General features: G+C 47.2%; 1 protein-coding gene across 2 annotated transcripts in view; it reads left to right on the forward strand.

The window, feature by feature from the left end:
• SIN3A (SIN3 transcription regulator family member A) overlaps nt 1–22,258 on the forward strand; it is a 33,892-nt gene that overhangs the window by 1,665 nt on the left and 9,969 nt on the right. For both annotated transcript variants that reach the window (XM_059857918.1, XM_059857919.1), the window contains exons 2-11: nt 7,725–7,945; nt 9,337–9,513; nt 11,324–11,430; nt 11,924–12,206; nt 14,786–15,037; nt 15,692–15,844; nt 16,668–16,826; nt 18,049–18,138; nt 19,491–19,609; nt 21,083–21,293. In XM_059857918.1, the coding sequence (XP_059713901.1) occupies nt 7,757–7,945; nt 9,337–9,513; nt 11,324–11,430; nt 11,924–12,206; nt 14,786–15,037; nt 15,692–15,844; nt 16,668–16,826; nt 18,049–18,138; nt 19,491–19,609; nt 21,083–21,293 (1,740 nt within the window). In that variant the 5' untranslated portion in view covers nt 7,725–7,756. The remainder of the gene's footprint in view (nt 1–7,724; nt 7,946–9,336; nt 9,514–11,323; nt 11,431–11,923; nt 12,207–14,785; nt 15,038–15,691; nt 15,845–16,667; nt 16,827–18,048; nt 18,139–19,490; nt 19,610–21,082; nt 21,294–22,258) is intronic.

Here is a 22,258-nt window from a genome sequence, read left to right on the forward strand (position 1 = left end):
CGTGCGGCGGCCGCTGGGCGCGCTGCGAGCCGGGCGCCGCCTCCTCCCCCCGCCCCTCCGCCCGCCCTCCGCCCGGTGCCGCTCCCGGGCTGCGGCGGGACCGCCCACGGCAGCGCTCGCCCGCATTGCACGGCCCCGGTACCGGCCGCACCGCGCGCCGCAGCCGCCGCCGGGGCTCCCGCCCGCCCGGGGGGGCGTTCCGAGAGCCGGGGGGGCGGCGCGGTGCTCCCCGGTGCCGGCGTTAGCCCAACTTCCCGGCGGAGTTGCCATGAAGGCGCCGTGCCGGGCCGTGCCCCCGCCGCGCTCCCGGTCCCCGCGCCACGGGCGCTCCGCGGCGGCTCCGGGCTGGCCGAGGGCTCCCCCGTGGCTTTCTCAGCTCTCCCGCTCCGCAGCACGGCTCTCCGAAAGGACCTGTTGGAGCGGCGTGCACGGGCACGGGAGCCCGAGAGCTCCCCGGGCACACTTTAATTTTCCTGCGATTGTAATAGCGAGCCGGAGCCTTGCTCGTCCTCCCGTGCTCACATTGGTATTTCATCCATTTTTTTAATTCTTCAGGCTGTTGTACTTCCCTCGAAACTACTTCGGGTTGATAGCAGGAGGCTGGTGGAGTCCAGGTAGCTTTAAAGTCCGACTGTACTTTGTGTCTGCTTAACTAAATCCTGTTTTTTCTGCCTTTTTCTGGCCCGGGGTCAGACCCATTCTGAATTTCAACAATCATCATTAGTGTGAATAGCACGTGTGCTCAGATACAAGTTATGTCCCTGAAGAAGCCTATTTATTTGGACCACTGAAATGGGGCAAAATAAGTAGTGTCAGCTCTTTTTAAAACTCATTATCAAAGGCATCTCCAGCTATGCGTGGTTTTTCAGTCTCCCACACTGTCCAGAGGAACCTAAACCTGGTCTGTGTGTTAAAGTGTAGCTTAAGGCTGACATAACACCTCATGTTTCTCTTTTAACTTGCCGCTTTTCCTTGTGCTAAAAGGTGCAGGCTCAGTAAACAAGTGGGAAATGCCCAACTTAATTCAGTGCAGCTGTATCTCTACTGGCCATTTTCCACTCCTAACTTGCAATTATTTTAAAAAATACACTTTTCAGAAAAGTAAACATTGCTATATAGGATTAACTGTATAGCACAGTATTTTAAATTAAAATGGCATTTTATTTTAGTATACTAATTTTAAAGCTCCTGTAAAACTTCCTGCATCACCTAGAGCGCCTTGGCAGCCTGGTGTCAGCCTGTTCTGGATCTCCAAGGACAGAAAACCACTTTTTAGGGTCTTTCTTTTTTCCCCTGCTGAGGTGAAGTTAGCAGTTTTTCACGCGGGTACGCTCTTTGCAAAAGGAAATCGTGCTTTCTTCCCCCAAAGTGTCTTATCCTCATCCCTCCCACCTTCTGCTTCTGGTGAAGACACATGGTCTCAGCATGAATTAGTTTGAGATGCTGCAACGTCATCATTCATCCAAAAAAATAGCAAGAATTTGCTCAAGTTAGGGGAAACTCTGGCTGATTCAGGCTGGTTTTGTCAGCAGTGTGGGGAAGGGGGATGCTCTCCCCCTGGCCCCAGCCTGGCTTGCTGGGGGAGCCCTCTGCTCAGGCTCCTGGCACGTGTGGGTCGTGGGGCTGGGAGCATCGTGTTGGAATTGGCAGGCAGATCATTTACGTTTCCAGGATTTATGAATCGTTTTCTGTCCAGATTGCTGTTCTGGACTTCTCCAGCGTTGGAAAGCTTTTATGGCTCTTGGAGCTGGAGCCCCGTAATAGCTGTCGCTTCAGCCTGGGCTGTGCTTTTGGGACCTGGCTACATTTTTCCAACCCTGCTGGGGTCTTGTCTTTTTTCATTTGGTTAAATAAAAGGATTTTGATCATTCTCTCTGTGCAGTTAGGAAACAGGGCAGAACAATGCTCTGAGCTCTGTTGAGCTTGTTTTGGATGGTGTCTGCAGTGGGGTTTGGCACCTGGGCCACTTTTTGGCAAAGCAGGGATCAATGCCTCACCAACTTGTTCCCCATCTGGACAAGTGGGGTTTTTTTGTGTCCCATCTGCCTCTTGGTGAGTGCTGGCACGATGTCACCCTGCAGGAAACTCTCCCAACTGCTCCCAAAGCTTCAGGTTGTGCTTTTCCAGCACCTTTTTCTAAGGGTGCTTCTCATTTAGTTTTGGAATGGTTCTCTGGTCCTAGATGTGCCTTTCTGTAGAGTGGCCAAGGGGTTATCCCTGTGCTGCAGGGCTGTGTGGCACCGTAAAAACAAAGTGTAGTGTGGTAGTGACTGCTGAACAAGCTGGGTCATGTTCTAGAAGTCGTGTGGCTGGGTTAGCAGCACTGCTGGAACCTGAGCTGGCTCCTTTCAGCAGGCACTGCTGTGCACTCCTCTGTAATCCTGTGTGGGATGTGTCCTGCAGGACATCCGTGACTGTTCCGGGAGCAGAGCTGAGACTTACACTTGCTGCTCCCTACTTTTGAGTCCTCTCTCCCTCGAAAGAAAACCTTTTAAAAAGCCCTCACGTGTGTTGAAACAAATCCTCTGCAGCTCTACAATTTCCCTGCAGTTTTTCAGAGAGATCAAAATCCTCTCTAGAGGATTTTTACAGCTTGTTGGTGGAGGTGGTGTTTATCCACAGGTGTGCTGGGTTTCCAACAGGTGTTAAGGCAGTGCACCTTCCCAATTTGCTTTCCTCCTAGTCTCTATTTGGCTTTTTCTTTTAACTTTACCAGCTGATCTCCAATGCCTGAAAACCCTGCTTATCTGGTGGGAAAACCTGCAATAGAAATAATGGAGATTTTAGGGATATTATGTGGTAAAATGCTGGGGAGCAGAGCTGCCACCAGAGAGGTGGTTTTGCAATGGAAGAGGAGAGCACCTGGGCTCTGGTGCCACTGTTGCTCCCATGGAGCAGTGGGCAGGCAGGAGGAGAGCCCTGCAATGCTCCTCCAGCTGAATCCAGCCTTGTCCCCTCTTTGTTCCTTCTCCTTCTGTGTCAGTAGTGCCACTCCTCTGCTTTCTCCAGTACCAGAGGGAAAGGGATGTGCTCTACTTGCCCTTATCTGTCCCACCAGCTCATGTGGGGCAGGTGGATGGGGAAACCCTCTGATGAAGCTGGTGAGGTAAAATTCCATAATTCTAGAGTTGTTACTGAGATGCAGCATAGCTTTTCTTAATTTTTCCTTTGCTTTACCAGCTGAAGATCCTCTGTGTGTGTGTGTGTGTGTGTCTGCCTGATGCAGCCAGCCTGTGGCACAGAGCTGGGAGGTGGCACAGGTGGGAAGATCCAGAGGTGTGTTCCCATGAAGCCCCCTTTTCCTGCAAAAAAACCTCTAAAAACTAAAAACCTCAGGGAAAAAAACCAATAGTTTTCATCCTCCCCTAGACAGAATGAGGTGTGCTCCTTTTTAGGAGTTAAAGGGGAGTTTGGGTAGAAATGCTGCTGGGGAAAGGGAATTCAATTCTTGGCTTGGTCTGCTCAGGTGATGCATCCTGTTATGCTTTTAACAAAGGAAAGTACCTGAATTTTGTGACTTACTTTCAGTCCCTGCTGTATTTTGAGGGCTTTTCAACCCTCCAATTAAGGTTACAGATGTTGCAGTTTGAATTGGGGCTCTCTAAATCTGCACTTCAAAGTCCATGAGGGGATGCCAGAGATGTGTGCTGCGTTTCAGAGATGATGCATAAGTATAGTATTGTTTGTAATGTGGAGGGAAAACTCCTGGTACAAGTCTTTGATGTTGTGTGCTTATTCTCAAAATACCTTTCCCTTAGCTGGGCTTTGCTATCATTAAGGAAAAATCAGTTGTTACTGAGGGTGGAAGTGGGTGGAATTGCCCCTTTGAGTAGCATGCTTTAGCTAAATCATTTCAAAATGACATGTCTAGTCCTGGGTTTCATCTCATTGTTCCTTCCTCAGCTTTTTGGCTGGGCTGTAGGAGGGGAGGGACTTTCTGCAGGACAGATCTCTCCAGCTTTTGAACAGAGGAGATTGGTGGGAGATGCCAGGTCAAGATTAGCAGGACTTCAGTGAGGAAATGAATGCACTTTGGGACCATTCAGCACCATATCTCCTCCTGCAGGATGCAGCCCAGGCACTGTTGTGGTGCTGGTCTGCTTTCCCCTCTCTAGTTTGGGTGGTGGTGGATGCAGAGTTCCCATCTCTAGTCTCTGTCTAGTTACAGCAGAGCTTTGAGACCATCTCTCTGCTATGATTAATGAAGCCTGTCAATTAGCAATCTTCATTAAGGGTTGGTTTGCTGTGAGACACTCTTACTCAGTGGGATGCCTTGGTGGCAGTTAGTGGGGTGTTATCTGGGAAGACTGCTGCTATTGACTATTACCTATATATTGACTATATCTATCTATCTATCTATCTATCTATCTATCTATCTATCTATCTATATATATATATATGTATATATATATACCCATATATAATACAGAATTTCACAGCTGAAGCAGCTCCAGTACTTGGATAAAAGCAAGAGTCCAAGCTCAGTTGGTGAAGGTGAGAGGAATTCAGAGGGAAGAAGAAGGTACAAGAGCTTTAATTTTTGCTTTACAGAAGTTTCAATATCAACCACACAGCAAACTAAATTTTTGGAAGATTGTACACTTGGCCTGCAAGAATTTGGGAGCTTCAAAAACTGATGTTCACGCTGCTGGTGTGTGTGTGGTGATGGATCCTTGGTGCTGTCATGATTCCTGTGGCCTCCCAGGCCAAGAATTGTGGTGTCTTCACAGGGAAAAGTCTTCTCAGACAGCCTGAGGTGGCATTTTAATCCTCATAAGGACACATGAGCCTTCCAGCCATCTTCTGCCCTCAAATAGCCTCTGCTTCAGGGGCTGGTGAGTCCATCTGAAGGGGTGAGTGTGGAGTGCTGCTCTGGGAAAAGAGTCCCAAGGGTGGAACACTGAGCAGCCACCACACCACGTGGATCTGCAGACAATATTGCAAGGATGAGGGGAGAAGCAGCCTGGGAGGTCAGAAGTGAGTGGCAGGGCTGGCTGAGGGAGCAGGGTTCAGAGTAGAAGGGTGTCCAAGTGGGTGAGTAGGTTGTAAATAGCTGCCACCAAGGCTTTGCCCAGACTTTACTCATGCACTCAGCCATTGTCATGCAAAATCCTGGCCAGCTCTGCTCTGCTGTGGGTGGATGGGGTGAGGCCAGATTTACTCAGTTTAGTCCCAACCTTATTAGCATAAAACTCTGTTTTGCAGAGCAAAATGTGGCCTGTGCCTGAGAGGAGTAGCTCCGTGAGGGGAGTAGGTCTGTGTTTACCTTCCTGGCTTTTCATTTATCAGCAGAGCCTGGTTGAAAAGACAACCAGTGCAGGCACCATTAGAGAAGTGAGCTCCTGGAGTGTGTTCCTCTGCTTGCTGAATGTGTGCTGGGGGTCAGGCTTACTTAGGGTTTGTAACTTGCCATTAGGATGCAGCTGATGAGCTTTTCCCCTTTACTTTGAGCAAGGAGTCCTCCTCTGCTTCCTGTCTGTGACCTGCCAGGTGATTTGGGGGGACCTCTTGAGAGGTGAAACTTGGAGAGTAACTTTAAAAATAAATTCAGTAATCTTCCTTGTCCTTCCCTCTCCAAGTGAAAGGCAGGGGGGCTAAGGGAGAGTTTTTATTGGGTACTGGGAAGAAACTTTTTCCTCTTGGAAAAGGTGGGGAGGCCCTGGCACAGGGTGCCCAGAGAAGCTGTGGCTGCCCCATCCCTGGAAGTGTCCCAGGCCAGGTTGGACAGGGCTTGGAGCATCCTGGGATAGTGGAAGGTGTCCCTGCCCATGGCAGGGAGTGGAATGAGATGATCTCTAAGGTCCCTTCCAAAAGAAATTTTTTCCAAATCTTTTCCATGTTTTATGTCATGGAGAGGAAAATTTGCACCTTTGTCCTGCTGATTCCCATTTCCATATTTGATGTGAGATATCAGTTAATGGTCTTAGGGTTATTTGATTAATGACAGATTTAGGCTGTGCAGAGCTGTCCTGATTTGGTAGATGGGGATTGGCTCAGTTGGCTGTTACCATTATTCTGGGGGAATGTTGTTCCCTCTGATTTATCCATGTGCTTGCCTTAGCAATGAGTGTGTCTTAACTGCACTGAACTGAAAAGGCCTTGCTTTGGAGACATCCTGAAGCAGAAGAGGGTGGTTTCATTTTTTTCTGCCCTTCCAGCATCTTAACAGGCTGCCTGTGCTTTTGATAAACAGCAGATAACATCTCAAGGATGGCAATAGCTATCAGTGGACAGAAAACAGCACTGGAATTTGCTTGCTGAGAAGAGTGCTGGGATGGCTGGTTCAATCCAACAGAGCCAGGAATTCATGGCTCCTCTTGGAGTGGGACAGTGGCAGAATGACCTGTTGGATTGGAAGTGAAATCAAATTGCAGAAAAGCAGCTTGAGGTTGGGCAGGAACATGAAAAGAAATACAGGGGAGTAAGTGAGGGAGCTGCTGACCTGTGCTCCCTGGCAGGCAGGCAGGAATCCAGCTTCTGAGTGGGGCCAAGGTGCTGGCAGGACCACAGGTGTGGCATGTGGAACCCAAAATACTCCTTGTAGAGTAGACCCATGTCTTTCCCTAAAGTTACACATGAAATGTGTTTAAGTCACATGTATTAAATGCTTTGGGGCTTTGTAAGCAACTTCAGACTCTGATTCTGCATCCTGCTTTTTTCCCATGTTTTAAAGCATCTTGCACAGCTCTCATCCTCCCTGAACTGTCCAACAGCTGGTTTTTTCCTGTTGTCAGTATAAATGGTGTGTAGATAACACATCCTTCCCCCCCAGCCTGTTGTGTTCAAACACTGTGTTCACTAGCTCTGCATCACTCAGGGTCTGTGTGTTAGCAACATCCTTTAGGATCTCTCACAGCTCTCATCCTACCTGAACTGTCCAAGAGGGTTTTTTTCTGTTAGTATAAATGGTGTAACACATCCTTCCTTTCCCAGTCTCTTGTGCTCAAACACTGTGTTCACTAGCTCTGCATCACTCAGGGTCTGTGTGTTAGCAACATCCTTTAGGATCTCTCACAGCTCTCATCCTACCTGATCTGTCCAAGAGGGTTTTTTTCTGTCAGTATAAATGGTGTAACACATCCTTCCTTTCCCAGTCTCTTGTGTTCAAACACTGTGTTCACTAGCTCTGCGTCACTTGGGGGTCTGTGTTCTAGCAACATCCTTTAGGATCTCTCTCTCTCTGCTGTCGTCCTACCTGAACTGTCCAAGAGGGTTTTTTCCTGTTGTCAGTATAAACGGTGTAACACGTCCTTCCTTTCCCAGTCTCTTGTGCTCAAACACTGCATTCATGAGCTCTGCATCACTCCGGGTCTGTGTGTTAGCAACATCCTTTAGGATCTCTCTCTGCTGTCATCCTACCTGAACTGTCCAAGAGGGTTTTTTTCTGTTGTCAGTATAAATGGTGTGTAGGTAACACATCCTTCCCCCCAGCCTGTTGTGTTCAAACACTGTGTTCACTAGCTCTGCGTCACTCAGGGTCTGTGTGTTAGCAACATCCTTTAGGTGAGACTGAAGAAATCCTTAACTTTCAAGTTGCTACAACAATGAGGCTGTACTTTTGGTGCTGGGTTACGGTTGCATGTTTTATGCTGAAAGCTAAATCTTTAATTCCACTTTTCCTTTACAACATACCAGCGCCGGACTGGACAGAAACTCACGGTGCCTGCTCGCGGTGATCGCTGCGGGACGGGAGCACCGGCTCGATTTCCCTGTGCTTTCCCCAGGTTTTGTGGTGCTTCCCGAGCATGAGTTCAGCATGAAGCGGCGATTGGATGAGCAGGAGTCTCCCGTGTATGCGTCGCAGCAGAGACGTATCACCAGCAGCACCGAGGCTTTCCCGCACCAGCACCGCGTGCTCGCCCCGGCCCCGCCGGTCTATGAGGCGGTGTCCGAGACCATGCAGTCAGCCACGGGCATCCAGTACTCTGTAACTCCCAGCTACCAGGTGTGTGTGCTCAGCCCTCAGCTCCCTGGCCACCCAGCACTGTGTTGTGGCACTGCAGAGTTGCGTATTTGACACAAGGTTTTGTTTTGGTAGCCGGGGTTTCCTTTAAAAAATGGGCAATGGACGTCTCGTTGTCAGTGCTTGCTTTATTGGCTTAATTAGTGACCCGACATGGCTTTCTTGAATGTGATTCTTCTAATGATTCTCTCAGACCATGGTCTCTGAATCACAGAGTCAGATTTGTGGAGGGTTTTACGTCCATTTTTCTGTTTTTCAGCAGGAAAAGGTTTGCTGTTGTAAAAGATGTTTGGTATCTTGGGTGATCTTAAGCTTAACAGACTAGATCAGCATTTAGATTGAAGACTTTCAGGAAAATTGAAATGTTTTGTAAAACATTACCCCAGAGTCATTAGGTGGCACTCTTCCCTCTCTTGCCTCCTTTACAAGGAGCTGGCAGTTGGGAACAGGGGAAAAAAAAGAATCTTTTTAAGAGTACACTGGAGATAGCTGTCAGTGAAGGAGCAGGGAAAGGCTGTTTGTGGGATATTTGTCTCTGCCACATTTCTGGCATGTTTAATCTTCCACACTTGTGTTGCTGGTGAGCTGCTCTCCCTGTCTAGTGCCTGATTTTACACACAGCTTCATCCTTGCTTCTGCAGAAAGGATGTTCACACTGATAGTGGCGGCCACAGAGCTGAAGAGCTGCAGGCAGACCCTTTGTAAGAGGGTGTGTTGATACTCCCAGTCCTTCCTAAAAAGAAGGATGGACCAGCAGGCAAACCTTATTTTGATTAAATTAAGTATGTCCCATCTAAAAGAGGCTTGGAGAGAAAACTGGGTTTGTGAAAATGATTTTCCAAATTGAAATTTTCCTGGTTTATGGTATGAAGAAGTCTCAAAAGTGCATGCTTTCTGTTCTTTCCCTGGTTTTCTAGGGGAAATACCAAGCTGGGTTTTCCCCTGAGCCTGCTGATGCCAGAGAGCCACAATTTGACTTTCAGTACCCTAACTGAATTATGAAGAATGTAGTTTCATTCATTCAGATTATTACTTGTGACACGTAGGGAAAGGAGAGAACCTTGACTCTTGCCAGATTAAAAAGTCGCTTTTACCCTCCTTTTCCAGGTCTTTGTGTCAGGGAACATTCTGGACAGTGAGCATACAGGCTGGGGACAGCCTGTGTTTGGCACGTGTCTGCAAGGAGGGCTTTCCTGTATTTGGAGAGTGGGATGAGAGTTGCCAGGAGCTGGTCGAGCAAAGTTGTTAGCAGTCGTGGTCAAAGCTCAAACCAACTGCCTTCTGCTTCCTTGACTGTCCTGCTGTTTCTGGGGAGCTGGGAGACTCTCTGCTCTCTCCAGAGGCCATGCCTGACGTGCTGTTTGCCTTGGCAGGTGTCGGCCATGCCCCAGAGCTCGGGCAGCCACGGGCCGGCCATCGCCGCCGTGCACAGCGGCCACCACCACCCCGCGCCCGTGCAGCCCCACGGCAGCCAGGTGGTGCAGAGCCACACACATCCCACACCCCCAGCCGTGCCTGTGCAGGGCCAGCAGCAGTTCCAGAGGCTCAAGGTAATGTCAGCAGCTGCCTCATGTCAACCATCCTCTCCCAAAATTCCTTCTGCGGCCAAGTCCCTTTTTCTGTCCACCTTCCCTTCCTCTCCCTTCCTCTCCCTTCCTCTCCCTTCCTCTCCCTTCCTCTCCCTTCCTCTCCCTTCCTCTCCCTTCCTCTCCCTTCCTCTCCCTTCCTCTCCCTTCCTCTCCCTTCCTCTCCCTTCCTCTCCCTTCCTCTCCCTTCCTCTCCCTTCCTCTCCCTTCCTCTCCCTTCCTCTCCCTTCCTCTCCCTTCCTCTCCCTTCCTCTCCCTTCCTCTCCCTTCCTCTCCCTTCCTCTCCCTTCCTCTCCCTTCCTCTCCCTTCCTCTCCCTTCCTCTCCCTTCCTCTCCCTTCCTCTCCCTTCCTCTCCCTTCCTCTCCCTTCCTCTCCCTTCCTCTCCCTTCCTCTCCCTTCCTCTCCCTTCCTCTCCCTTCCTCTCCCTTCCTCTCCCTTCCTCTCCCTTCCAAAACCTTCCCCCAAGGATTTGATGCTTCTCATGTTTGAGAATCTCTTAAATGCAGAAATGGACTTCTCTTTCTGCTGAAGCCCTGTTGTTTCACATAACCATAATAAAAAGAAATTGGACTGGCCAGGAAAACATTTGTGACAGGGAGGGAAAGGAGGAATGTATTGCTTAGAGTGTTTGGACGAATGGGTTAAATTACCAAAACATTTGGTGCTCTTCTGAACACATGGCATATGTGGGTGGTTGTGTGGGAGTAATTTGGGAGTAAGGAAGGCTCTATTCTCAGATTATGTGCTGTAAAACCCTTAAACAAAGAGAGAAGTCCACCAAAAATAACCCCTTTGAGTTGCTACATTTGGAGAAGGCACATACATACAAATTGATGCCTGTTTCAGCTTCTTCCAAATACGGTGTGAGTCTTTTCCAGTTTTGGTGGGAACCATGGCCCTTTCCTTTTGCTGAATGTGGGGAACTGCATTTCTACAAACCTCTGAAAACCAGTTTCAAAAAGAGTGCTTCTTCCTCACAGTGAAATCCATGGAAAGTCCTTTGCTGGTGCCAGGTTGGGGCTATACATGAGTCTTTCTTCTGTTGCTGTTGTTTAATTTCAGAAGAAGGAGGGGTCCCGTGTGCAGCTTTTGCAGCTGCTGGGTGCATGGCCAGGCTGCTGAAGGCACAGGGACCCAGAGCTCTTGCTTTGGGCCATGGCTGTTCTTCCTGTACCTCTGAAAATTGGCTGTTGGTACACAAATCATGAACCTCTTGCTGTTTGAGGTGTAAAACAATTTGCCACCCACGGTTGCCATTTTTGAAGCCCTTCTATGTTGAACTGAAATGTCTGGTTTTCAGAGAGAAGTGCAAGCGTGTACCTGGCAGACATCTACTACACTGAATATGTCATTTCCACTTTCTGCTTATTCTTAGACTTCCCTAATAATTTCCACATATGAATGCAGGAAAAATACTCAGTCTAGTTCTGTTTATCCTAGCAGTCACTTCAGTGATGGTAGATTTGGAGTGTGTTGGATTTTGGGTTTTTTTTAATTCTGTGTAATTCTGCTGATCTGTGTTGCCTTTTTTTTTTTTCTTTTTGTCTTTTTTTTGGTACAGTTTTATCTTGTAGGCCAGGAGTGGGGAGTGAGTACCTCTTATTCAAACAGAGCTGGTCGTACACAAACCAGGCTGATGAGCTTTTTGCTCCTTAATTCCCTGCCCAGGCTCAGGGCTAACAGCTGTGTTTTCAAATGCTGAGTGTTTTACAGAACAGTGGGAGGTGAAATCAAATCTTCTCTGCTAACATAACCTGTCTGGCCTGTCTCCAGGTGGAGGATGCATTGTCTTACCTTGACCAGGTGAAGCTACAGTTTGGTAGTCAGCCACAGGTCTACAATGACTTCTTGGATATTATGAAGGAATTTAAATCTCAAAGGTAACAAGCTGCATTTTGCTTCTTCCTTCCAGGTTAGACAAAGTGTGTATGGACATGGGAGCACAGGGCAGGAGCTGAATTCTGTCCTTTGTATACAGAATAACACACCTGGACATGATGTAAAAGCAGTTGTGTGCTTTATTTTTTGAAAATGAAATGCATCCCTTCATTTATACTAAATCTCTGCCTAGAGTGGGAGTTCACAAGTTCAGCCTTGATAGCTGATTCATCTGGTTGTCTGCCCATTAATAATGGTCAGACTTGGGACTGGATCTCATGGATATAAAACCCTGTCTGGGCTGATAAAATAATGCTAATGTCACTCTTGAGTTCAGCAGTCTGTTTGTAGGACTCAGTTTTGCATTGTTTCATAGGTTGGAGGTGGTAAGGGACAAAAAAAAAAAAAAATCTACTAGAAGATTGCTGTGTGGAGAACCTTGTCCCACTGCAGGGTGCCAAGGCCGGGGACATTGTGATCTTATTCCTTCCCCAGCATCGACACTCCGGGCGTCATCAGCCGCGTGTCGCAGCTCTTCAAGGGCCACCCAGACCTGATCATGGGCTTCAACACCTTCCTGCCACCTGGCTACAAGATCGAGGTGCAGACCAATGACATGGTGAACGTGACCACGCCGGGGCAGGTTCACCAGATCCCCACGCACGGGCTGCAGCCCCAGCCCCAGCCGCAGCCGCCGCATCCGTCGCAGCCTTCGGCGCAGTCGACCCCGACACCAGCACAGCCGGCACCACAGCCCACACCTGCCAAAATCAGCAAGGTGAGGGGCTCTGGGGGACTGCACTGAGAGCACGGGGGTGCTGCTGCCTCCAGCTAAAGCTGGTGTGCAGCTAGAGGGTGCAAAATTAACTTCCACGCTGCTTTCCCGCAGTATTTGTGAACCTTCATGTGTTCCCCTGCTGGATTCGTTTCTCATTTTCAAACTTGAAGATGCAGTCGTAGTTAATTTGACAGCAATTCAAATAAGCTTTCCAAAACATTAAGGGTTTGGAAAAGCCTTGTTGCTGGCAGTGGGGAACTGAAAGACAGAGCATCTGGTAAATGGCACACATATTATTCAAGAAGTGATCCAGCAACCTAGGGAAAAAGTTCCTAGTTAAAGCACTGGGCACACACTATCTGCCTGCTTTTGTGTGTATTGTCCTAGACCTAAAGTCCCAAGAAATTGCCTATAAAACAGAGGTTGTGATAAAGATGTTCTCTTTGGTGTGCAAGTGTGTGAGTCATTTCAATTGCTTGAGGCAATTAAGCCTTTGGGAAACCTTCATTTCTTATTTGGTGGCTTCTGCATTGCTTGAAGTCTTGTTTTCAGATTGAATGGTTTTTGTAGAGAGGTCTGGTTCAGCTGTCAGCTGGAAAGGTTCAGCACCATGTAAAGTGCAAGAGTTTAGCAAGATGACCATGAGGTTGCCTGTAGGTATTGGTTGTGTGTGCCCAAAACAGAAACCTTTGAGTAACAAAGAAAATTTGACTCAGGTTTAGATATAATCCAGATGCTACTGTCCAAAAGATATATTTTATGTGAAACAGAACAGGATAATAGATGTTCAAGGAGATTACTCCAGATGAAATTATGTGTATTTTAGCCTCAAAGTGCAAAAATATTTCAGAGCCTTAGGGAGGAAATCTCCAAAGTTTCAAGGGTTAATCCCTAACGTGTTAGATAACAATTGCCTGGAAAAGCTGAAGGAAAAGGTAACATGCAGTTAAAAAGCAGCAGGATTTAAAATGTGGCGGTTAGCTGATCTCTAGGCAAACATTGTTGGGACATGCAACTTCCTGCTCAGAAATGGCAAACCAAAACACGCTGAAAGATTTGCCAGAAGATTTGCCAAAGTGGACATTGCAGATCATTCCAGAATGAACTTGCCTGTGCTGGATTTCAGGGATTTTTTCTGAAGAGGCACATGCTCTCAGTAACAATGTAGCAGTCTCCTTCTTAACACCATGGCATGAATGGTTTTCTCCCTGTCAGACCTGCAAAGTGTCAGACTGTCCTTGCTGAAACTTTAAAATGAACCTGAGGGACAGGCTAGACAATGAGGTGAGATGTCCCCACCAGGCAGGTAAAGCTGTAGTGGAGCAAGGCAGGATATTTATGGCCATCCTAAGACAATTACATTCTCAGTCCTGAAAACTCTGTGTAATATGAGTTTTGAAATGTAAAATGTGAGGGGAATAAGTACTTGCATTTCCATTTAAAATTGCCACCTCAAAACTAAATTTTCACCTGGCTGTTCAACGTCCATTGAGAGTATTCAAAATAATTATTCACTGCCTGCTTTTTGTCTCAAGAAACTCATGGTTTCCCTTGCTATTGCCTTCATACATCCCTTAATTGTTCACTAGTCTCAAAGTGACTTGCAGTGTTGGAGACAGCCATACCTATGTATCTGGGTTTGCAAAGACAGGTTCCTGCTAAAGAAGGCAGGAGCCTCCCCTGAAATGGAGAATGCAAACCCTCCCCACCCTCTGAATTGCTATGAATTTTAAATTAAGGGGCTCTCAGGCAAAAAATATGGGAGCAGGAAATAACAGTTCTTTAATAAGGAAAGAAAAAAAATAAAAGGATAAAATAAAACAATGCAATACACTAGAACAACCCTGACAGAGTCAGAATTCAAGCTGACACCCCGTTGGTCAGGGTGTTGGTAGCAGTCCAGTTGGAAAAGTGGCTGCAGTCCTCCTGGAGTGTCAGGTGTGGTTCTGTTGGAGCAGGGGGTCCTGTAGAGAAAGGGTGTATTCTTCCTCTGCAGATCCATGGAAGTAGAAGCAGCTGCTGTTCCTCTGGGGAATCCGGTGGGAAGATGTGCTGGTGTTTCAGAATCCCCAGATTCTACCTGGGTAGCAATGCTTGGCTCCTCCCTCTGGGTGGAGCATCTCACAATGGGATGTTACAGTTCTTATCAGTCATGTGGTGACATTCAATAGCCTGTTGTCAGCAGATGTCCCCTGCCAGGGAGGAGTGATTGTGATCACTCAGGGAGAAAGGTAAGGAGAATTGCCCACTTGACACAAGACAACTGCCCTACAGATGGTAATAGAATACATCTTGTCTTGCAATCTGGAACACTATGCATTTTGGCTGTGTTAAGTTTTTGAGGTAGTTTGTGTCTCTTGTCAGGTTTCAGTCCAAAGCATTTAGCAAGTAAAATCATCTTAGTAACAACTGCTTGAATGGCCCAGGCATTTTGTCTCCGTGCTGTGGTTTAGTCTCTGCTGGCCCACCAAATATTTCTCTATTTTTATTTATTTATTTATCTATCTATCCCTAAGTGCCTTTATCCTGACCATGAGGGGGGGTCTGCTGCTTCCTAACAGAGCCTGTGTTCTCCTCAGCCATCGCAGTTGCAGGCTCACACTCCTGCCAGCCAGCAGACGCCCCCGATCCCGCCGTACGCGTCGCCGCGCTCGCCGCCGGTGCAGCCGCACACGCCCGTGACAATCTCTCTGGGCACCACACCATCCCTGCAGAACAATCAGCCCGTGGAGTTCAACCACGCCATCAACTATGTCAACAAGATCAAAAACCGGTTCCAGGGACAGCCAGACATCTACAAAGCCTTCCTGGAGATTCTCCACACGTATCAGGTGAGTGTTGGAAACGTGATTTTGTGTCTGTACGGTTATTTCTCTTGCTTTGCTTTTGGAATGGTTTCCAAAACTTGCATTTGGGTCTTCTGCTGTACTAGCAGTGGCCAGCAGGTAATCATGGACTGGTTTGGATTAGAAGGAGCCTTAAGATCATCTAGTCCAACCCTTTGCCATGGGCAGGGGCACCTTCCACTAGGTCAGATTGCTCCAAGCCCTGTCCAGCCTGGTCTTGAATCCTACTTGAAATAAGCAAAAGTATGGCAAGTTAAAAAGATTACATAGCAGTGTGAAGTAATAGATTTCAATCCATCATCTTTGTTTGGAAGTGTCTGCAATGGTTGTTTAAAACCTGGATTTGGCACTTTTCTATGAGCATGTGTCAGGACGAGGCATTGTGGCTGTAGACTTCCTTGGTCAGTGTCTTACTGTTCCAAGGCCAGTTGGGCATTTGGGATGTATTTATAGTATATATAAGTATAGATATTTAGAATATATGAGAGTCATATTATTAATATAGACTGATGTTTTACTTAAGAAGCAGAGACCTTTGCTGTTCCATTGTTCCTATCACTGAAAGTTTGTTTTTTCTTTGTCACTTAAATAGTTTGTGCATCCTTTCTTCTGACACCTCTCTCCTCTTTCCTCTGGCAGAAGGAGCAGCGTAATGCCAAGGAGGCAGGAGGGAACTACACTCCAGCCCTGACAGAGCAGGAGGTCTATGCCCAGGTGGCTCGCCTCTTCAAGAACCAGGAGGATCTGCTCTCGGAATTTGGGCAGTTCCTGCCTGATGCCAACAGCTCTGTGGTGAGTAGCCTTGGAGATAGGATGAAATACCTAGTGCAGACTGTTCTGTATGTTCAGAAAAATGTGCTTTTGCTGTAATTTTCCTGGGGTGTAAGGAAGGAGGTCAGGGGGGTAGGCTGTGTTTTCTGGCTACAACTTGTCTCTTAAACAGGTTTTATTTTAAATGCAATTCCTTTGTCTAAAAGGGTTGTTCTACGTTGGTGCTGTAACTGCAGTAAAATCCATTGATCATCTAGAGCTAGGAGGAGCAGCAGACCCCTGTGGGCTGCTGCATCCAGCTTTGGGGTCCCTAGCACAGGAAGGACATGGATCTGTCAGAGCAAGTCCAGAGGAGGCCACCAAGATCGTCAGAGGGATGAAGCACATCTCCTGTGAGGAAAGGCTGAGAGAATTAGGATTGTTCCGCTTGGAAAAGAGAAGGCTCGGGGGTCACCTAATTGTGGCCTTCCAGTACCTGAAGAGAGCCTCAAAGAAAGATGGAGAGAGACTCTTTACAGGGGCATGGAGTGACAGGACAAGGGGCAATGGCTTCCAGCTGAAGGAGAGTAGGTTTAGATTAGGTAATAGAAAAAAATTCTTCTCTGTGAGGGTGGTGAGACACTGCCACAGTCTACTCTGAGGAGCTGTGGCTGCCCCATCCCTGGAGGTGTTCAAGGGCAGGTCCAATGGAACTCTGAGCAACCTGGAGTAGTGAGAGGTGTCCCTGACCATGGCATGGCATTGGAACTGAATGGCTGTAAAGGTCCCTTCCAACCCAGCCCATTTGGTGGCATTTTGTGTGGAACGTAGCCCTAATGTTCTTATGGGTTTGTCTCTGAACAAGCTGTTGAGCAAGACAACTGCAGAGAAAGTGGAATCAGTCAGGAATGACCACGGGGGCACAGTGAAGAAGCCACAGCTCAACAACAAGCAGCAGAGACCCAACCAGAATGGCTGCCAGATCCGACGGCACTCAGGCACCGGAGCCACCCCTCCGGTGAAGGTAAGAGCCTGGGCTGCTCCTTCAGAGCCCTGCTTGTCCAGGAGGCTGGGGCACAGCAGGATGTGTCTTCCAAGTCCTTGTGGTTTTTGTGGCACGGGCTGCAGCTTGAGAACATGGTGAATAGTGTTTGTCTTTAAACCTTTCTGAAGTCCTTGTTTCCAAGCACAAGGCTTTGCCTCTGACTTTTGCAAACCGGTGGTGGTACCTGGTCCTGAGGATGGGACATAGTTGCTTTAATGGCTTGGGGAAACAGAGTTTTCATCACTTTCTAATAAAGATGTAGTTTTATTAGCAGTGTTTAATGAGGGGGAGTTATGGAGTGATGAGACCAAAGTCTCAATAATGCCACAGAATAAATTTGCCCAATATTTGTAGCAAATGTTCCTAAGGCACGTAGGAAAAGACAAGCTGAAAAGGTGTGCCTGAAAGCTTTGTTATAGTAGAACTCGAAACAGATGCAGTAGAATCATGTTTGCTCATCTTTCTTGTGATAAAGCTTTTAATACAATGATAAATGATTATTCTCTCAGCAGAGTTTGCCCTTTTCAAATGACGCATGATTTGTGAGAGCAGCAAGGCTTTGTAGTGCAACAAAAATTGTCCTGTGGCCAGGTGGCCTCGTGTTTGTGCATGAGGGATTCATTTGCCTGCTTTTTTTGAAGCCAGTATATCTTCCTTTGTCATGAAAAGCATTAGCAGGCATAATTGTACCATTTAAGTCCCCTTCTGCCCTTTTTCCTCCCCTTCAAATCGAGGGCACCAAAATAAAGTACATTTTGGAGGCACCTACAGCCTTTCTGAGGATGGGGAAAATAAAGCATCAGTAGAATGTAAGAGAGAAAAAAATTGCCATTCTGGGGAGGTGTAAGACTTGCAGAGCTGGATGAGTGATAGAAAAAATCATCTATTCTGGCAGCTTTCCAAACTAGTTATCAATGTAAGTAAGATATGCTTCGGTGTGACTGAAACAATCAGCTAGTTACAGGAAAGGGTGAAACAATGTATTACAAATATTTCGAGTGGCATGCTACTTATTAACATTCAGTAAATTAACTTGTAGCACCTGTTTTAATAGGTTTTCTTCTTAAAGCCACCTTTCTTGTAATGGGAAGCACATGGTGGGGTCAGGGAGCTGGCACTCAGGTGTGATAGGTAATCAAATTATCCCAACTTGCTGAACACACCTTTTATTTTTAATTGCCTTTCTTTCTTTTGATAACAGAAGAAACCAAAGCTGCTTGGTTTGAAAGACCAGTCTTTGGCAGAAGCCAGCAAACATGGTGTGGGGACAGAATCTCTCTTCTTCGAGAAGGTGAGAGGCAGGATGCAGATGTTGCATGTCCTTGATTTATGTCCTTCTGGTATACACATCTGGATTTTTATCACAGTGAAGTGTGTGAGATTTACACCGCCCTGATAACATTTCTCTGCTTGACCTCAGATGTATCCTGCAACCTCTAAGTCAAAAACATTGAATTTTTTTTTAAATTGGTGATAATTTTTGCATGTGTCTTTTCCCCAAAGCTCCTTCTCCAGCTTTCCACCTGCTGCTGCTGCAGTTTGTTTGAGGGAATGGGAGTTTTTTCCAGTAACCCACACTCCAAATGTTTTTCCCCTTTATAAGATCCCCTACAGCTGATGATGTGCGTGGCGTGTCTTGCTATGTTGGCACAGCTTGTACCCATCTACAGCCAGCTGGCTGCAGTGGGGGAGCTCAGTTTACAAAGCACCTGATTCATATTTACATTGGGCTGGGTTTTTTTTTTTAATTTCCCCTCAGAGATTAATCTAATTAATTGCACAGTTGTTACCTGTTGCTGGTGTAGCACAAGTGAAGGAGGTATGGGATGTTTCCAAGTGGTACCTTGGTGTCTTCTCTGAGATGTCCATACAGTGCCTTATAGCTCAGAGGGGAGTATGGGATGAAGTTAAAACCATCCTTTTAAGCAATATTCACGCACTGATGACAGTCTTGGTGGCTCCCTGCTGATCTGCTGAATTCTGCAGCGTGATGCAAACCAGCTAATGGTAACTGGGAACCAATTTAGCATGAGTAAACCTAGAAATCCCCGCTGTAGAATTATAGCCATAATGATGAATAACTTAACAGTGATAGATCTCAGTCTGATGTGTAGATCCTGCTGTTCTTGTGGTGTTGGGATGAAGTTTGGCTTCCTCATTCTGTGAAGATCAGGGTTACAGAAGGAGGATTGGCTGTGAGAATCCAAGCTGGAAGTAGGCAGAGGCTGGAGAGATGTTACCCAGGGCATGCTCTCATACCCCCCACTCCCTGCTTCAAATACTCTCTGGAGTTTAAAAGCACCCTGGGTGGGTTTGTGGTGCTGCAGTTAAAACTGATGTTTTTCATGATTCCAGTGTTCTGTAATCCAGCTGTTACAGGGCTCTCTGAAGGATTTAGTTCTTCACTTGCAGCTCTTTTCTTAGAGTAATGCCCCAGTGCTGACATTGCAGGGGATCCCAGCGTGGGGGTGGCTCCCAGCAGTACCAGTTTGTCTGGCCCTGTGTACAGGGCGAGTTCTCTCTGTTCAACTCAAAGGTTTGTGTGCCTGGGTGGGAAACACAGTGTCAAACCCAGGTCTTCTGGACTTCCCCCTGCTGAGTGTCACCCTGACAGCTCCTCTTCTCTTGTCTGCTCTGGCTCAGGTCCGCAAAGCTCTGCGTAGCACCGAGGCGTACGAGAACTTCCTGCGCTGCCTGGTGATCTTCAACCAGGAGGTGATCTCCAGAGCTGAGCTCGTGCAGCTGGTCTCCCCATTCCTGGGGTAAGTGCAGCAGCCCCTTTCCTGGTCTGTTTCTCTTGTGGAGCCAGGAGAGAGCCACTCACCTTCATGGTCTTCTGCACTGCCCTTTCTTATTCCTTATCCCAGAGGCATTCCCCGCTGTGTCCTGAGAGGCAGCGTGCAGGAGCAGTACTGGTGTTGCTTGCTGTGTTTCTTCCCTTTCCAGTAGGGCAAACAAAATTATTAGCAGGCTGTTATTGTAGTTTCTTGCTCTGGAATCATTCTCAAATTATGTCATTTGAGAAAAGATCAATTGTCTTAATTACACAGGAAGTGGTCCCCCCCACAAAAAGCAGAGTGCTGATATAAACTCACTAAAGTTTCCAAAAAGCAGCTGAATTCTGTCACAAAGCCAAAAATGGTAAGGAACTCTGTACTTTAAATAGGAATTTATGATTTCTATGATTGTCAGCAGTGTGCAGAACAGCTCTATTAATTGGTTAAAATTAATAGTTATCCTCTCATCAACTTTGGGCAGCAGGATTAGTGTTTCTTTTGCCTGGGCACTGAATTTCTGGTTCCAAGGAAGAAGGCAGTAGCAACATAAATTGGGTTCAGGACCCCATTACAGTAGCTACTGTGCAGAGAACTGCCCTAAGGAGCTTCTCCTTGCTCTGTAGGTCCACTGGAATTAGCCAGGCATCAGCAAAATGCCTGACTTTAGGTGAAAAAGGTGCAATATTTGACAAGAAAATTCTGTACTTTCCCCACCTACTGCCTGTGCTCCTAACTATAGGGAAAGATATAATATAAGGTTTTTTAATTCTGGAGTTGGACATTATCTTTTGCCATATAATGAAAAAGCAATGAATAACTAGTGATTCAATTAGTAACAGGTTCAGTTCATCCTGTTGCTGGAGCTTTGAATGAAATAAGAGGATGTGAGCAAATGCTGTATTTTAGACAAATAAATTTTCTGGGAAATTCTGCAAACAGGCAAACTTGGGCCTTGCAGGCAAAGGCTTCTCCATGATTGAAGATTGCTTCTGGTTGAAGCAATTGCTTGGCACTGAGACCTTTTGTATAGTTACAGAATTGCCTTTTGGTTTCTTCTCGCTGCCTCTGGGAAGGAAAGGTCTGATTTAAGGTTCAAACCATTGGCAAACAATGAGGAGCCTGGCCTGAGATCAGTACCAGGGTAGTTTGGGGAGACCCAGATGTGACTGTGCCACGAGTGCTGTCCCCATAGCAAACCTTTGGCAGCTGCTCCTTGCTGGTCACTAATCCTAAAGCACCTTAGTTGCACCAGGAGAGCAATCCCCACCTGTTCAACAGCAGGTGCTTGCTTCCCATTTGGTCAGGCTCTGTGGGAGTGGGGTTGAGCAGAGAGGGTCTTCTCACCAGATTGATAATTTAGATTATTGTCTGTAGTAGTCACTTCTAGCCTCAGCATCACAGCTCAGTGCTGTTTGCATTCTGTTTAGCTTATTTTTCACTTCATTCCTTTTATTTTAGGAAATTCCCAGAACTGTTCACTTGGTTTAAGAACTTTCTGGGATATAAGGAGTCTGTTCACATGGAGACGTATCCCAAGGAACGGGCTACTGAGGGGATTGCCATGGAGATTGACTATGCCTCCTGCAAGAGGCTGGGCTCCAGCTACAGAGCCTTGCCCAAGAGCTACCAGCAGCCCAAGTGCACGGGGAGGACTCCACTGTGTAAAGAGGTAAGGTGGGGGCTGTGCCACAGAGCAAGGCTCTTCCCAGCCTTTTTAAAGCATCGCAGCAAAAGCGAGCAAACAGAGCAGGATGGGGGATGTTGTTTCTATCCCTGTGTTGGAAAGGTTCCTGGGGGTGTCAGGGCACATCTAGTGGTGGTGGGCACAGGGCTAGGGCCAGGCAGCTGCCTGCCCAGCACTGCTGCACACTGCTTTGTGCTGCTCCTGCAGCCAGGCGTGTGTGGGCACACCGTCCTGGCTCGGGATCGCCACGGCGCGTGTGGCAGCCCCGGGGGAGCACACCTCAGGAATTCCTGGTGGCACTCCCATAAACATCTGGATCATATCCAGAAGCTGTTGCACAGGGTGAGGTGTCAGTCTAGGAACTGGGTTGTGCTGGGAGTTGTGGTACCCACGTGGCTTTGATGGTTGGCATCAGCTCTTCTCCGGCAGCGTTTGTGAAAGGTTTGCATAGAGAGTTGGGAGGCAGCTGGAGAAAAACCTACTGAATAGTTATGATGGTTAATTGCTGACATACCTAATGCTCCTACATCTTATTTATGATGTGTTATGTGGTATGACCTCTGAAAGGAACATTAAGATTGCAAACTTTAGTAGGAGATGACAGAACTGGTTTTCTGTGTGGCCTTGATGTGATCTCAGAGGTCCTTTACAAGGTTTGTATGTAATTCAGGATTATTGCTACCTTTTTACCTAAATTCTCACTTAGTCTGCTTTCAGAGTTGTCTCTTGGCCAACTTTAAAAGAAAATCATGTTTTCTGTAGACAGATTCTCCCACGTATTCCCTCAGATGCATCTTTATTTCTCCCTGAAATGCTGAATTTTTAATCCATGTCTTGACACGTCTCTCAAAAGCTTCTTGTGTGATGCAGTTACAAACTTTTCTCCCTCTGAGAATCTAATGACTCAGTTGTTCAGGCTTTGGGTCTATAGAAACTGGACCTGGTTTTCA

Source organism: Haemorhous mexicanus, chromosome 13 (assembly GCF_027477595.1).
Source record: "Haemorhous mexicanus isolate bHaeMex1 chromosome 13, bHaeMex1.pri, whole genome shotgun sequence".
NCBI classification, from domain to species: Eukaryota; Metazoa; Chordata; class Aves; order Passeriformes; family Fringillidae; genus Haemorhous; species Haemorhous mexicanus.